Genomic DNA, 17,760 nt, shown 5'->3' with positions numbered 1-17,760 from the left:
TGTCTACACCTGGGATGTGAACCGCAGAAATTAGACAGGAGCTGGATTCCGCCCATACAAGTATCCGAGATACTTCTTTCATAGCTTGAGGACTGTGAGTCCCCCCTTAATGATTGACATATGCCACGGTTGTGACATTGTCTGTTTGAAAACAAATAAACGATTTTCTCTGCAGAAGAGGCCAAAACTGAAGAGCTCTGAAAATCGCACGGAGTTCCAAAATGTTGATTGGTAATCTCGCCTCCTGAGATTCCCAAACCCCTTGCGCTGTCAGAGATCCCCATACAGCTCCCCAACCTGATAGACTCGCATCTGTTGAGATCACAGTCCAGATTGGACGAACGAAAGAGGCCCCTTGAATTATTGATGGTGATCCATCCACCAAGTTAGAGATGATCGAACATTGGGATTTAAGGATATTATTTGTGATATCCTCGTATAATCCCTGCACCACTGGTTCAGCATACAAAGCTGGAGTGGCCTCGTGTGAAAACGAGCAAAAGGGATCGCGTCCGATGCAGCAGCCATGACCTAGAATTTCCATGCATAATGCTACCGAAGGGAACAATTGAGACTGAAGGCTTTGACAGGCTGAAACCAATTTCAGACGTCTCTTTTCTGTCAGAGACAAAGTCATGGACACTGAATCTATTTGGAAACCTAAAAAGGTTACTCTTGTCTGAGGAATCAAGGAACTCTTTGGTAAATTGATCCTCCAACCATGTTTTTGAAGAAACAACACAAGTTGATTTGTATGAGATTCTGCAGAATGTGAAGACTGAGCAAGTACCAAGATATCGTCCAAATAAGGAAATACCACAATACCCTGTTCTCTGATTACAGAGAGAAGGGCACAGAGAACCTTCGAAAAGATCCTTGGTGCTGTTGCTAGACCAAATGGAAGAGCAATAAACTGGTAATGCTTGTCTAGAAAAGAGAATCTCAGAAACTGATAGTGATCTGGATGAATTGGAATATGCAGGTATGCATCCTGTAAGTCTATTGTAGACATATAATGACCTTGCTGAACAAAAAGGCAGAATAGTTCTTATAGTCACCATTTTGAATGTTGGAATCCTTACATAACGATTCAATATTTTTAGATCCAGAACCGGTCTGAAAGAATTTTCTTTCTTTGGTACGATGAATAGATTTGAATAAAACCCCAGACCCTGTTCCAGAACAGGAACTGGTATAATTACCCCAGCTAACTCTAGGTCTGAAACACATTTCAGAAATGCCTGAGCCTTCACTGGATCGACTGGAATGCGTGAAAGAATCTTCTCACAGGCGGCCTTACTTTGAAACCTATTCTGTACCCTTGCGAAACAATGTTCTGAATCCAAAGATTGTGAACCGAATTGATCCAAACATCTTTGAAAAATCGTAACCTGCCCCCTACCAGCTGTGCTGGAATGAGGGCCGAACCTTCATGCGGATTTAGGAGCTGGTTTTGACTTTCTGGAAGGCTTGGATTTATTCCAGACTGGATTAGGTTTCCAACCGGAAACTGTTCCTTTAGGGGAAGGATCGGGCTTCTGCTCCTTATTCTGTCGAAAGGAACGAAAACAATTAGCAGCCCTGTAATTACCTTTCGATTTGTTGCCCTGAGGCAAAAAGGCACCCTTCCCTCCAGTAACAGTTGAAATTATAGAGTCCAACTGAGAACCAAACAATTTATTACCTTGGAAAGAAAGAGAAAGCAAAGTTGACTTAGAAGTCATATCTACATTCCAGGATTTAAGCCATAAAGCTCGTCTAGCTAAAATAGCTAAAGACATATACCGGACATCAACTCTAATGATATCAAAGATGGCATCACAGACAAAGTTATTAGCGTGTTGAAGAAGTTTAACAATGCTAAATGTATTATGATCTGTCACTTGTTGCGCTAAAGCTTCCAACCAGAAAGTTGAAGCTGCAGCAACATCAGCCAAAGAGATAGCAGGTCTAAGTAGATTACCTGAACATAAATAAGCTTTTCTCAAAAAAGATTCAATTTTCCTATCTAAAGGATCTTTAAACAAAGTGCTATCTGCCGTAGGAATAGCAGTACGTTTGGCTAGAGTAGAGATAGCCCCATCGACTTTAGGGATTTTATCCCAAAACTCCAATCTATCAGATGGTACAGGGTACAATTTCTTAAATCTTGGAGAAGGAGTAAATGAAGTACCCAGACTATCCCATTCCCTAGCAATCACATCTGAGATAGCATCAGGAACTGGAAAAAACTTCCGGAATTAACACATGAGGTTTATAAACCGAATTTAAACGTTTAGCAGTTTTAGTATCAAGAGGACTGGACTGCTCCATATCTAAAGCAATCAAAACTTCTTTAAGTAATGAACGAATAAACTCCATCTTAAATAAATATGAAGATTTATAAGTATCAATATCTGTAGTAGAATCTTCTGAACCGGAAAAAACCTCATCAGAAACAGATAAGTCAGAATGATGGCGGTCACCTAAAAATTCATCTGAAATGTGAGAAGTTTTGAAAGACCTTTTACGTTAACTGGAAGGAGGAATAACAGACAAAGCCTTCCTAATAGAATTAGAAACAAATTCTTTTACATTAACAGGAACATCCTGAACAATAGATGTTGAAGGAACAACAACAGGTAAAGGATAATTACTAATGGATACACAATCTGCATTGGAAAGTTTATCATGACAGCTTTCACAAACTACAGCTGGAGAAACAGTTACCACAAGTTTACAACATATGCACTTAACTTTGGTAGAACCAGCATCAGGCAGCGTCTGTCCATTAGAGGATTTTGATCCAGGGTCAGGAAGAGACATCTTGCAATATGTAATAGAAAAAACAACATATAAAGCAAAATTATCAAATTCCTTAAATGACAGTTTCAGGAATGGGAAAGAATGCAAAAAAAATAAGCTTCTAGTAACCAGAAGCAATGAAAGAGAAATGTTTAAATAATGTGAGTAAAAAAGACTCCCACATTTTTTTGGCGCAAAAAATGTCTGAATACGCATGCGTAACAGAATACGACTTCCGGCGTAATTGCGTCGCCGGAAATGACAAAAAAATTTTAGCGCCAAAAAAGTATGCGCCAAAAAATGACGTAATAAAAAGAAACATTTTCTGCCCCCGCGAGCCTAACAGCATGCAGGAAAAAATAGCCAAATGAAATTTTTCAAGGTAAGAAAAAAATAACTAAATGCATTATCCCAATAATGAAACTGACAGTCTGTATTGAAAAGGAATACTGATTATCCTGAATCAAGGCAAATATAAGTTTATATACATATATTTAGAACTTTACATATAAAGTGCCCAACCATAGCGTGGAGTGTCACAAAAAATAAGACATACTTACCCCTGGACACTCCTCTACATATAGCAGATAGCCAAACCAGTACTGAAACGAGAATCAGTAGAGGTAATGGTATATAAGAGTATATCGTCGATCTGAAAAGGGAGGTAGGAGAAGAAATCTCTACGACCGATAACAGAGAACCTATGAAATAGATCCCCTAGAGGTAGACCATTGTATTCAAATAGGTAATACTCTCTTCACATCCCTCTGACATTCACTGCACTCTGAGAGGAAAACCGGGCTTCAACCTGTTGCGAAGCGCATATCAACGAAGAATCTTAAGTACAAACTTACTTCACCACCTCCACGGGAGGCAAAGTTTGTAAAACTGAATTGTGGGTGTGGTGAGGGGTGTATTTATAGGCATTTTAAGGTTTGGGAAACTTTGCCCCTCCTGGTAGGAATGTATATCCCATACGTCACTAGCTCATGGACTCTTGCTAATTACATGAAAGAAAGACTTATTTATTAGGTAACGTTTCGGAGTTCACAGACCCCTTCCTCAGACCAGAACAAACATGTAACTAAACACATGTACACTACCATCTATCATATACTGTAGAATGGACTCACAGTTTAATGCATTAAGAGAGTTTAACATTGCTGTTCTGATATAGTTTTAAACACATATATAACCCTTGTGACTAAATGTGATGTACTGCTATATATGTCTATATACCATATATGATTGGTTAACTTATATCAATATGACATGTTTTGGTATTTGTATGCTTCTGATCTAATGATTCCACTTATATATGAACAGGAATACATGGATGTCTAGTTCTACTTGTGCATTTATTGATTTACATATCTTATGGCTTATGCATTTATTGTACCATTTATACAACTTTTAAGCTTATATGAATTGGTTGATTAGTAGTATGGTCACACTGTTTTTGGCGCAATTCACAGTTGATTTGGTGGTGGGTGGGGCTTAATGTGTTCATAAGTCACTGTGTTTAGTTACATGTTTGTTCTGGTCTGAGGAAGGGGTCTGTGAACTCCGAAACGTTACTTAATAAATAATTTTTTTCTGTAAACCCAGCGAGTGCAGTCCTATGTTGAAGATTACTATTTGATCTGGCACCCTGGTTGGCGACTATATGACATTGTGAGTGCAGATACACATGGAGGATATATATATATATATATATATATATATATATATATATATATATATATACACATACACACACACACACATATATATATATACATACACATACAGACCTCTTACCATTGGCTTATTGACGTATTCAGCTACCAAAAGAGTGAAGCAAAATCGATGAAAGAAGTTACTTGGAAAGTTGCTTAAAATTGAATGCTCTTTTTAAATAATAAAATAATTTTTGGGGGGTTTCATGTTCCTTTAAATATAGGACTCAATTGTACATAATCATACACTAAGTGTTAGTTACACCTTAATTTTAAAACAGCTTTCGCTTAACCATATATTTAATAAAAAAATAAAATTATTATATATATATATATATATATATATATATATATATATATATATACACACACATATATATACACATATATATATATATATATATATATATATATACACACACACACATATATATATATATATATATATACACATATACATATATATGCATATGTGTATATATATGCATATGTGTATATATATACACATTATAGAAAATAAAATAAAGTTAAATGTCACTTAAAGCCTACAGTTTAGTAATAAATATGCAGATTTCTGGTACAATCTTTTTCTTTAAAATAGTACTTTCACAAATTACTTCTTAATTTATTTATTTTTTAAAATGCTGCAACGGGGATAAACACACACTAGAAGTGCTGCTCGAGACCTGCAGAGCACTGTCGGTCCCAAACGGAACTAGTCGTACGACTCAGCTGTGCAACTTCCGCTGCCGATTGGGTTCTGCTTGGGACCTGCAGTGCAGAAATAGCACATTATCGCCGCTGTCAGCTCTGTAAATGGCTTGCTAAAGCTGCAGCGCCATAACATGTAAGGGGTTTAAGAACAAGAAAATTACTATGCTGTTTACAAAGGAGAAAAATGTACAAATAAACTTACAAGGGCCGTTGCAATAATTCTGATTGATTACAAACAAGCCAATGAGGAACAGCTGAATACTTCTCCACAACACTTTCCAAAATAGTTTCAAACGTGAGTTGCCTTTCCTGAGCATTGAGTTTAAGGACAGAGAAATGGAGGTTCCCATGATAAATACAAACCTATGAAGACAGCATATGTGGATCAGTATTAATAAAAACAAAATACAAGAAAGAAAAAATAAAGAAAAAAATACACAAACGTGTTCAAAAGAAATACTTAAAAACAAATATATATATATTTATGATTTAGTTAATTATGTTTAATTTAGAGCCTACATTTTTCACAAACTAAGCTGAAAACGTCCCTTTAAAACGACAGTAAAGTCAAAATTAAACTTTTACAATTCTGAAGACTCGCCAGAAACACGGGGCCACAAGCTCCATACAGAGCTTGATAAATGGGCCTCATAGAGTGCTCTAGTTGAACCCACGTTTTATTATCCACAATCTTACACCAGTTTACTACCCTCCGGTATATAAACCCACACACACACAAGGTTGAAATTATGCATCTGGATTTTCAAAATAATAGCAGTAAATCCCCTTAAAATAAGATACGGAAAATAGACTTACCATGGGAAAACAAGATCTGCAACTGTTAACCCTACAAAAAAATTAAATTAGTCAGAAGCCTTAAAGAGCTATATAAAGACACCTTAAAATTATCAGCAAGATATTCAAAAACATGGTGCATGCACATGCATTTTTCAAATAGTTGGTGAGAGTCCACAGTCCATTAGTCCTGGGGATTACTCTTTCCTGCCACTAGGAGGAGGCAAAGATTCCCAAACCCTAGGAACTCTATAAAACCCTTCCCACCTCACTGGCTACTCAGTCTTGTCTTTGCCTCCACTGGAGGAGGTTGAAGAATAAAAGATATGCATTTGATTCTTTAGTGAGAGGGGTTATCAGACTGAGTTGAGGCCCATTTCCCCTAAGAGTACAGTGATTGTTGTAGGGATTTAGAGTACTGGTAGTGGCATATATTTCACCTATTGGGATTTAGTCACAAGCCTTTCCATGGATGTTGCAGGGACTTGCGCTTTTTCCAGATCTGTTTTTATGTTTAAGCACTGGTTTTGGCTTATAACTTATTTCCTCCAATAGCAGAGTGCCTATTGGTAAGTATTTTTTAAATTTTATATTTGGCACTCTAGAAGCCTGTTATTGGTTATTGCTATATATTTATTATATATGTATATGACCTTAGGAAAGTTATATATTTTTAGTTATAATTTTGCATTGTGTTTTTGGGGCGCATATATTTTTGAACGCTTAACAGATTTTTTTGCGCTCATATATTTGTAAACGCACACTTTTTTTGACGCACACACGTTGATGCACTTCAGCTTCCAGGCATGCGTGCGTTGGCATGATGGAGTACGTCCTGCCATGCTTTTTACTTTATATGACTCCAGTTTGATGTGCGCCTCTTGTCTTGTGTATGCTATTTAGATAACAGGTAAACTGTGTACTTCCGCATTTATTGTTTTTATAATTTTTGAATGTATTAATTATTATGAGTTCTTTTCAAAAGGGGCAAGTGTTCCCTTACTTTAAAGCTTTTCGTAATGGGGATATTACCGTTTAGCTGTACGCTTGTTTTTTTTTTGCGTTTAACTTATGTATAAGCTCCTTGCAGTTATGGAGCCTTCTGACTCTGTCCCTAAATCTGCCTTAGAAGCAGGGTCATTTGAACACTTTATATATATATATATATATATATATATATATATATATATATATATATATATTCATATTCAAAAACAGAGGCACTCTCCGTGTGCAAAAGCGCGTTTAATCAAATTTTACAGAGTGAACGTTTTCGGTCTGTGATGCCCGTCCTCAGACTCCTGAAAGAAAAACAGTGTGTTTAGTGCTTACCCCACAGTGGCTAAATAGCCAGAGCTATCCCGGATAGCTCTGGCTATTTAGCCACTGTGGGGTAAGCACTAAACACACTGTTTTTCTTTCAGGAGTCTGAGGATGGGCATCACAGCCCGAAAACGTTCACTCTGTAAAATTTGATTAAACACGCTTTTGCACACGGAGAGTGCCTCTATTTTTTGAACTTTCATATGGATATTCTGAGTGCACCCCGGTATTGGATTACTAAATAGTGAGTGCTGGTATTTCTGGGATATATATATATTTTTTATAAGCCGAGTTTTTAATCTCAGGCTAATTTACGCAATAAATGTACTTATATTCAAATGCATTCTGACTTATCTAATGCTGCTATTGCTTCTATGGGTGTTACTGCTCCTTCTGTTTGTTTTCTATAGTAGAATCCTACTGAAATCAAGGATTTTATACAGTCTTCTGTGTCTGAAATGTTGGTGGCCATGCCTCTTTCAAGTAAGCGTAATAGGTCAGGTAAGAATTTACCTTCTATTAGCTCTAAGCCTGCTGGGGTTAATGTTTCTAGTAATGAAGTTACTATGTCCTCAGAAAAAGAGGTTTGGTTCTGTGGGGGGTCTACCTCTGATCATTCATCTGATATATATATATAATTTAGATTGAGCATATTTGTTCTCTTTTTAAATAAACTGTATTTACTTTAGAGGTTAAGATCATAAAGTAGATGGGGATAAGCTTTTTTTTTTTTTAAATCCTGTTTTTATTACTATGGTAAAATCCCCTGATATAATCCTTATAACTGATGTGATCTCTGAGTTTATTCCAGATATTGGTCTAAGCCAGCAGGTATTATTTTTAATCCTTCTGCAAGGTTTAAGAAAATGTATCCTTTTTCAGCTTCCAATGTTTAATTGTGGGAAACTATTACCAAAGTGGATAGGGCTATTTCTACTCTGACTTTAAATATCTCTATTTCCTTTGGGAGTTCGAATCCATCCAAAGGAGGGGTTTTTAAGCAGGTTATCTTTTTAGATCAGTAGTATATTTTACGGATATGTCTGCGGTTTCTTTTTTGGTTTAATAATCTTTTCTTGGGCAGTTTTCTGACGATTCTGCTAGTGAAGATTTTTTAAACTTTTTTTGGCAAATGTGCTTATGCTTTTATTAAGTGTTATGTTAAAGCTTTTTGTTTAGTCTTGGTCTGTTGATATGGTTTCTAAATCCAGAGTTTTACCTCTTATCTCTTTCTTTTCAGGGGAAGATATTTATTTAGTTCTGATTTGGATTCTGTTATCTCTAATGTGATGGAAGGTAAAGGAGATCAGGACTAGAATTCCAGGAGTAAATTGTATTCCTTTCCTAAGAACAGGGCTGGTTCCTCTGGTTTTGTCTGGAAGTATAAAGTTCTAACTGGAACAAAAGTCCAACTCACATACTCCCTTAGATCAGTTTGCATGAAGGTGCGGCTTTTGTTAGGGACAGGCAGGTTTAGCTAATTTCTGGAAGTTTGGTTTCAGTCTGTTCAGGATCTCTGGGTTTTTACAATAGTCTCCCAAGGTTAATAAATAGGTCTCAGAATAATGCCTCCCTGGGAAGGTTTTTTCTGTCCTATGTTTTGTGAATTCCTGTGAAAGCTGAGGCCTTTTATTCAGTCAGTTTTGTATCTTGAATTTATGGAAGGGTATTGTTCCTGTTCCTTTGTTGGTACATGGTATGGGGTTTTATTCTAACGTCGTCTTTATTCCTTTATAGGAAGACATTTTCAGACCAATTCTGGATCTAAAAGGCTCTGAACTAATCTTTCAGAGTTTTTTTAAATGTTGACTACTTGGATTTTTCTGCCTTTTATTTTGCAAGGTCAGTTTATGTCCATAATTGATTTATGGGATGTTTATCTTCATGTTCATATTCTCTGGTCTAGCATTTTTTATTTTGTTGCTCTACCGCTTGGTCTGTGTTCAGCAACCAGAATATTTCAGTACCCTTTTATCTGCAATCAGAACTGAGGGCATTGCAGCGTTTCCTTTTCTGGAAGGTATTTTGGTTCAATCTTCATCTTGTTATTTAGCAGATTCTCTCACCATCAAATTGTTGTTTCTTTAGCATCACGGCTGTAAAAACATTTTTTTCCAAAGAATTTGGCTAAGATTATTTTTTGTCCGATTCAGTTTCCAGGAATCTTTCCTTGATAGATTTAAGAAGTATGAAGCCAGTGTCCGCCTGTGTAAACCTTCTGTTTTTTGTTGGCGGCTTCAGATGCTATTCCGTTTGTTTGCTTTCTCATGCTTTGTATGCTTCGGCAGTGATGTAGGGGTCTTATTCTGCTATTTCTAGAATGAATCTAGTTTTAAGATCAAGCCAGTCTCGTGGTGGCTGTATCATCAGCTTATATCATCAAAAACAACAACTGGGCCTTACAGGGCTTTATAAATTAAACTATATCAGTCATTGGATAACAAAATTTCTCTCATTTACGCTAAAAGGTAAGACCAACCAATACCACCCCCTAATTCAAATAATATATTACCATTCCAACTCTGATGTTTGAAGAACCAGTAGCCTCCACCGCCATAATTCACAAAAACCATGATTATAAGTGCGAGCCTAAAGCATTAAAAAACACATGCTTGGTACTGTGCAGGTTATGAACAAAAAGCAATTCAAGATTAACAAATACTTGACTAATTTATATATACACACACACACACTTATCTATCTCTCTCTCCTTTATCAAATGTTGCACATCATCCTTACAGCAAAACCACATTTGATAAAGGAACCGGTCCGGTTCCGATACATCATGAATTTTAACTTGTGAAGATTAAAAGTTATGTTTTAAGGAAAAAGTCCAAAGAGTGCTTTTTTCATCACTGGTATATATTTTTTTATATATGTATATAATATAGCTGAACTGTGGAACACAGTAAATCCTTGTGGTGTCATGGTAATACCAAAATATTAATAAGAATAAAAAAAAAAAAGGAATTTAAAAATATGTCAATGAGAGTACTAAAAAAAAAATAGTGAAAACATAAGAAAAAAGCTTGCTATAGCGATCCAAAGTGAACAGATCCAGATAGGTCCCTCTGTAGGTGTGTCCCGTATTTCGTGACTTCCTGTGAACAAAAGTCTTGATAAAGGCCTATACAGAGGCCGAAACGCGTTGACATATATGGTAAGCCTACATCTGATCACTATCACTTTGAAATTAGCTATATTGTATGAAATCTCACCTTAGCCTTCCTTTAGGTGCTCCTTATACTGTTTTTTGTTATTCTAATTCCAGGGCCAGCTAGGTACCCTTTTAAAGGAGCTATATGTGTTCACACATAGCGCTGATTTTACTTTTTAGCTCTCTCTTTTGTTTCTGTAACCTGGCATACATAAGCCCCTGTGTATACAAAGGTTTTCTACCATACCCCAATGAGACCTCTGTACACAAGAGATTGCATTCTGTGGTTTGCCAAAAAAATGTGTAAATTTGATAATTACCCTCTGAATGTGTCAAGAGAACGGAGTCTTTGAGAAGATGAGTTCCATATTCCTTGGGGGGATTCCGCAGTACACAGATCAGCTCGGTTGGGGGATCCAAGCTCCTAAAAGTTTCATTAAAAAAAAAAAACATTTGAATGAGAAGAGGTTAAGCTGTTAAGCTGTTTACTTTGAAGCCAAAAGGAAGTGCAACGGAACTCTATGGCCTGACTGCTGTTGTCAGTACAAAAACAAATCTTTATCACCTTTTAAAATGCTCTCTTTTAGAAGCAACAAAATAAAAATGACTATGACCCTTTATCAAGATGTAATGGCCACGGTGAAGTAGTCATTTTCTTGTACATACTAGTTAAAACTCTTCACACTGAAATAATAACTGAGGCTCACTCTTTTTTCAAAGTCGCTTAAAGGGACAGTAAAGTAAAAAAAAAAAAAAATGTTCATAATTCAAATTAAGCATGACATTTTAAACAACTTTCCAATTTATTTCTATCATCATTTCTGTTTAGTTCTCTTGGTATCCTTTGTTAAAGAGTAATCCGAGGTGAGCTCAGAGCGTGTATATGTCCTTAGCCATATGGCAGCAGTGTTTGCAACAATGTTTAAAACAAAGTTATACACAATTGCAAACTCAATTGCCATAGAGTGTCTGTAGAAATCTATGGCAGTATTGTTAGCAACTATGTATAACATTGCTATAAACATTGTTGCACACACTGCTGCCAGATGGCTAAAGACACATGCATACTTCTTTTTTTTTATTTTTTATTTATATTTATAACCAACATGTAGTACTGTAGGAACAGAAAAGAAAAAAAAATGAAAATCATAACAATACAACACCACGCAGGGTGTAATAAATGAAAATACAATTAGCAACATTGTAATATACACTAACATACCTCAAGGCACATTTATCATACTATACCAGTTTCTAATAGGCACGTTTATATTCAGATCTAACCAGAGCTTTTTAAGAATTGTATTAAATACCCTTCCAAAAATTTTCCTTAATACCACTATGTTGGGATTTTTATCTCTATTGGGGAACACACCAACACCAACCTACACCAACAAACCGAACTGAATCGATAACACAAAAAAAAAAATTGCTCTACCCCAGATGCTATCCAATCAGGAGGAAAATCCCCTAATAGTACTAGATCCATAAAGCTTTCTGAGCTCAAAAATGGGAAGAGAATAGCCTTTTGAATACAAATAGGGTAAGATTTAATTATAGGCAGCCATCCAAATAAAAATGTTTTAATTTTTTTCTCTGTAAGAAACCTAGGCCTAGATTTGGAGTTCGGCGGTAGCCGTCAAAACCAGCGTTAGAGGCTCCTAACGCTGGTTTTGGCCGCCCGCTGGTATTTGGAGTCAGTGATTAAAGGGTCTAACGCTCACTTTACAGCCGCGACTTTTCCATACCGCAGATCCCCCTACGCCATTTGCGTAGCCTATCTTTTCAATGGGATCTTTCTAACGCTGGTATTTAGAGTCGTTTCTGCAGTGAGCGTTAGAGCTCTAACGACAAAATTCCAGCCGCCTGAAAATAGCAGGAGTTAAGAGCTTTCTGGCTAACGCCGGTTCATAAAGCTCTTAACTACTGTACCCTAAAGTACACTAACACCCATAAACTACCTATGTACCCCTAAACCGAGCTCCCCCCACATCGCCGCCACTCGATTAAAAATTTTAACCCCTAATCTGCCGACCGCCACCTACGTTATACTTATGTACCCCTAATCTGCTGCCCCTAACCCCGCCGACCCCTATATTACATTTATTAACCCCTAATCTGCCCCCCACAACATCGCCGCCAGCTACTTAAAATAATTAACCCCTAATCTTCCGACCGCAAAGCGCCGCCACCTACGTTATCCCTATGTACCCCTAATCTGCTGCCCCTAACACCGCCGACCCCTATATTATATTTATTAACCCCTAATCTGCCCCCCCTCAACGTCGCCGACACCTACCTACACTTATTAACTCCTAATCTGCCGAGCGGACCTGAGCGCTACTATAATAAAGTTATTAGCCCCTAATCCGCCTCACTAACCCTATCATAAATAGTATTAACCCCTAATCTGCCCTCCCTAACATCGCCGACACCTACCTTCAATATTAACCCCTAATCTTCCGATCGGAGCTCACCGCTATTCTAATAAATGTATTAACCCCTAAAGATAAGTCTAACCCTAACACTAACACCCCCCTAACTTAAATATAATTTACATCTAACGAAATAAATTAACTCTTATTAAATAAATTAATCCTATTTAAAGCTAAATACTTACCTGTAAAATAAACCCTAATATAGCTACAATATAAATTATAATTATATTATAGCTATTTTAGGATTAATATTTATTTTACAGGCAACTTGTATTTATTTTAACCAGGTACAATAGCTATTAAATAGTTAAGAACTATTTAATAGTTACCTAGTTAAAATAATTACAAATTTACCTGTAAAATAAATCCTAACCTAAGATATAATTAAACCTAACACTACCCTATCAATAAAATAATTAAATAAACTACCTACAATTACCTACAATTAACCTAACACTACACTATCAATAAATTAATTAAACACAATTGCTACAAATAAATACAATTAAATAAACTATCTAAAGTACAAAAAATAAAAAAGAACTAAGTTACAGAAAATAAAAAAATATTTACAAACATAAGAAAAATATTACAACAATTTTAAACTAATTACACCTACTCTAAGCCCCCTAATAAAATAACAAAGCCCCCCCAAAATAAAAAATTCCCTACCCTATTCTAAATTAAAAAAGTTACAAGCTCTTTTACCTTACCAGCCCTGAACAGGGCCCTTTGCGGGGCATGCCCCAAGAAGTTCAGCTCTTTTGCCTGTAAAAAAAAACATACAATACCCCCCCCCCCAACATTACAACCCACCACCCACGGAACAGCCAATAGAATGCGGAACAGCCAATAGGAACAGCCAATAGAATGCGAGCTCAATCTGATTGGCTGATTGGATCAGCCAATCGGATTGAACTTGATTCTGATTGCTGATTCCATCAGCCAATCAGAAAATTCCTACCTTAATTCCGATTGGCTGATAGAATCCTATCAGCCAATCGGAATTCGAGGGACGCCATCTTGGATGACGTCCCTTAAAGGAACTGTCATTAGTCCGGGAGACATCGGAAGAAGAGGATGGATCCGCGTCGCCTGCTTCAAGATGGACCCGCTCCGCACCGGATGGAAGAAGATCGAAGATGCCGCTTGGAGAAGATGTTTTGCCGGTCCGGATGTCTTCTTCTTGCCGGATAGGAGGAAGACTTTGGAGCCTCTTCTGGACCTCTTCAGCACCGGATTATGGATCGCCAACCCCCCCTTGGGTTGGATGAAGATCTTGGAGCCAGGACGATCGGTGATACCTGGATGGTGAAGACAAGGTAGGAAGATCTTCAGGGGCTTAGTGTTAGGTTTATTTAAGGGGGGTTTGGGTTAGATTAGGGTATGTGGGTGGTGGGTTGTAATGTTGGGGGGGGGGGTATTGTATGTTTTTTTTTACAGGCAAAAGAGCTGAACTTCTTGGGGCATGCCCCGCAAAGGGCCCTGTTCAGGGCTGGTAAGGTAAAAGAGCTTGTAACTTTTTTAATTTAGAATAGGGTAGGGAATTTTTTATTTTGGGGGGCTTTGTTATTTTATTAGGGGGCTTAGAGTAGGTGTAATTAGTTTAAAATTGTTGTAATATTTTTCTTATGTTTGTAAATATTTTTTTATTTTCTGTAACTTAGTTCTTTTTATTTTTTGTACTTTAGATAGTTTATTTAATTGTATTTATTTGTAGCAATTGTGTTTAATTAATTTATTGATAGTGTAGTGTTAGGTTAATTGTAGGTAATTGTAGGTAGTTTATTTAATTATTTTATTGATAGGGTAGTGTTAGGTTTAATTATATCTTAGGTTAGGATTTATTTTACAGGTAAATTTGTTATTATTTTAACTAGGTAACTATTAAATAGTTCTTAACTATTTAATAGCTATTGTACCTGGTTAAAATAATTACAAAGTTGCCTGTAAAATAAATATTAATCCTAAAATAGCTACAATATAATTATAATTTATATTGTAGCTATATTAGGGTTTATTTTACAGGTAAGTATTTAGCTTTAAATAGGAATCATTTATTTAATAAGAGTTAATTTATTTCGTTAGATGTAAATTATATTTAAGTTAGGGGGGTGTTAGTGTTAGGGTTAGACTTAGCTTTAGGGGGTTAATACATTTATTAGAATAGCGGTGAGCTCCGGTCGTCAGATTAGGGGGTTAATAATTGAAGTTAGGTGTCGGCGATGTTAGGGAGGGCAGATTAGGGGTTAATACTATTTATGATAGGGTTAGTGAGGCGGATTAGGGGTTAATAACTTTATTATAGTAGCGCTCAGGTCCGCTCGGCAGATTAGGGGTTAATAAGTGTAGGTAGGTGTCGGCGACGTTGTGGGGGGCAGGTTAGGGGTTAATAAATATAATATAGGGGTCTGCGGTGTTAGGGGCAGCAGATTAGGGGTACATAGGGATAACGTTGGTTGCGGCGGTGTACGGAGCGGCAGATTAGGGGTTAATAATAATATGCAGGGGTCAGCGATAGCGGGGGGCGTCACATTAGGGGTTAATAAGTGTAAGGTTAGGGGTGTTTAGACTCGGGGTACATGTTAGAGTGTTAGGTGCAGACGTAGGGAAGTGTTTCCCGATAGGAAACAATGGGGCTGCGTTAGGGAGCTGAACGCTGCTTTTTTTGCAGGCGTTAGGTTTTTTTTTCAGCTCAAACAGCCCCATTGTTTCCTATGGGAGAATCGTGCACGAGCACGTTTTTGATGCCGGCCGCGTCCGTAAGCAACTCTGGTATCGAGAGTTGCATTTGCGGTAAAAATGCTCTACGCTCCTTTTTTGGAGCCTAACGCAGCATTTGTTTGAACTCTCGATACCAGAGTTAAATTTATGGTGCGGCCAGAAAAAAACCCGCGGAGCGTTAACAGCCCTTTTACCGCCGAACTCCAAATCTAGGCCCTAGTATGGTAAGATTCAAAAATAATCTGATTTTGAATTTCTTGGATGACAACCTTCAATGAGGGCAGTTTTTAGCTATTAAATGTCTCATTAGCAGTATTATAGTATTTAGTATAGTCACCCCTACCGGACAAGCCGGGATCTGGTTATTTAACAGGAATATATTCTCTAGCTCTAGGGTAATATTTAATTGATAGTACTTATTAAACCAGAAAACCACCTTCTTCCACAGCTGTGAAATCCTTGGGCAATACCAAAACATATGCACGAGATCTGCTGCCACCGATGAGCAACGCGGGCACACAATACTTTGCTGGGGGGAGAATCTTGAGAGCCTGGCCGGAGTTAAATAAAAGTTATTTATAAGTTTAAAATGTGCTTCCCTCCAACTCATCGGGATTTGATATTTACTTAGCATGGTGCAGCTTGCTATAACTTTTTCTGTGTTTATGTCCGCTATATAAGGTAACCACGACTCACAGGTCCTACTCAGTGAGAGTAAGCTTTGTTTGGCAAGCATTATATCATACATCAGGGATATAGATGTATTCCCAGCCCTAAAGATTTTCATCCAGCTCTTAACCTCAGCCCATTCACCTTCTCTTGTGAGATCCCAGTTCCATTCCTGTATATAATGTCTAGTTTGTAAATACCCATAAAAGTTATTACTATGGAGACCAAACTTATGTCTATGATTCTCAAAAGATAATATAAACCCCTCATCCGAAAAAAGCTGTTTAATGGCTATGAGGCCCTTTCCAGCCCATGTCTGGAATACCAACTGATGGATTCCTGGGGAAAAGTTTACATTGCCCCTTATTGGCAAGAACTCTGAAAAAGAAAGATCCATTTCTAATATATTACACAACTTCTGCCACCCCAATACCACATTCTTTAATGACACAAGACCAGAAATATTTACCGGAAGTTTCTTAACTGGGCAGTGTAAAATGGCTTTAAGAGAGAAAGGGTAAGACAAGTGGCTTTCCAAATCAATGGTAGCAAAACTATTAGCATCCGTCAACCAATCTATAGCGATCCTAGCCAAGATAATAATATTATAAAGATTAATATTGGGTAATGCCAAACCTGCCATTCTACAGGGTTGCATTAATTTTTTCAATGAGATACGTGGTTTCTTGTTCTTCCATATACATTTCGAAAAAGAAGAATAAATCGCTCTAATATCGCCTGCAGGGATCAGAAAAGGAAGATTTTGTAGAGGGTATAACAGGAGTGGAAAAATGATTGTTTTAATTACATTCACCCTTGCTGTTATTGACAACGGGAGCTGCCCCCATGCTTCTAAAACCGATTTAATTTTCTCGACAAGAGGGGCAAAATTAATATTATACCACGTTTTAGGATTAACATACTAGTTAAAACTCTTCACACTGAAATAATAACTGAGGCTCACTCTTTTTTCAAAGTCGCTTAAAGGGACAGTAAAGTAAAAAAATAAATGTTCATAATTCAAATAAAGCATGACATTTTAAACAACTTTCCAATTTATTTCTATTATCATTTCTGTTTAGTTCTCTTGGTATCCTTTGTTAAAGAGTAATCCTAGGTGAGCTCAGAGCGTGTATATGTCCTTAGCCATATGGCAGCAGTGTTTGCAACAATGTTTAAAAACAAAGTTATACACAATTGCAAACTCTATTGCCATAGAGTGTCTGTAGAAATCTATGGCAGTATTGTTAGAAACTATGTATAACATTGCTATAAACATTGTTGCACACACTGCTGCCAGATGGCTAAAGACACATGCATACTTCTGAGCTCACCTAGGATTACACTTTAACAAAAGATACCTAGAGAATGAAGCAAAATTGATAATAAAGTAATTTGGAAAGTTATTTAAAAATGCATGTTCTATCTGAATAATGAA

At 36.9% G+C, this 17,760-nt stretch overlaps 1 protein-coding gene across 1 annotated transcript in view; it reads right to left on the bottom strand.

The window, feature by feature from the left end:
- Nucleotides 1-17,760, bottom strand: part of HGSNAT (heparan-alpha-glucosaminide N-acetyltransferase) — a 154,285-nt gene that overhangs the window by 76,103 nt on the left and 60,422 nt on the right. The window contains exons 7-10 of the mRNA XM_053703202.1: nt 10,812-10,915; nt 9,847-9,923; nt 6,033-6,063; nt 5,419-5,579 (exon numbers count right to left, since the gene is read on the bottom strand). Coding sequence (XP_053559177.1) covers nt 5,419-5,579; nt 6,033-6,063; nt 9,847-9,923; nt 10,812-10,915 — 373 coding nt within the window. The remainder of the gene's footprint in view (nt 1-5,418; nt 5,580-6,032; nt 6,064-9,846; nt 9,924-10,811; nt 10,916-17,760) is intronic.

The sequence above is a fragment of the Bombina bombina genome, chromosome 2, assembly GCF_027579735.1.
Source record: "Bombina bombina isolate aBomBom1 chromosome 2, aBomBom1.pri, whole genome shotgun sequence".
Taxonomy (NCBI): Eukaryota; Metazoa; Chordata; class Amphibia; order Anura; family Bombinatoridae; genus Bombina; species Bombina bombina.
This window is presented reverse-complemented; position numbering and strand designations above follow the sequence as displayed.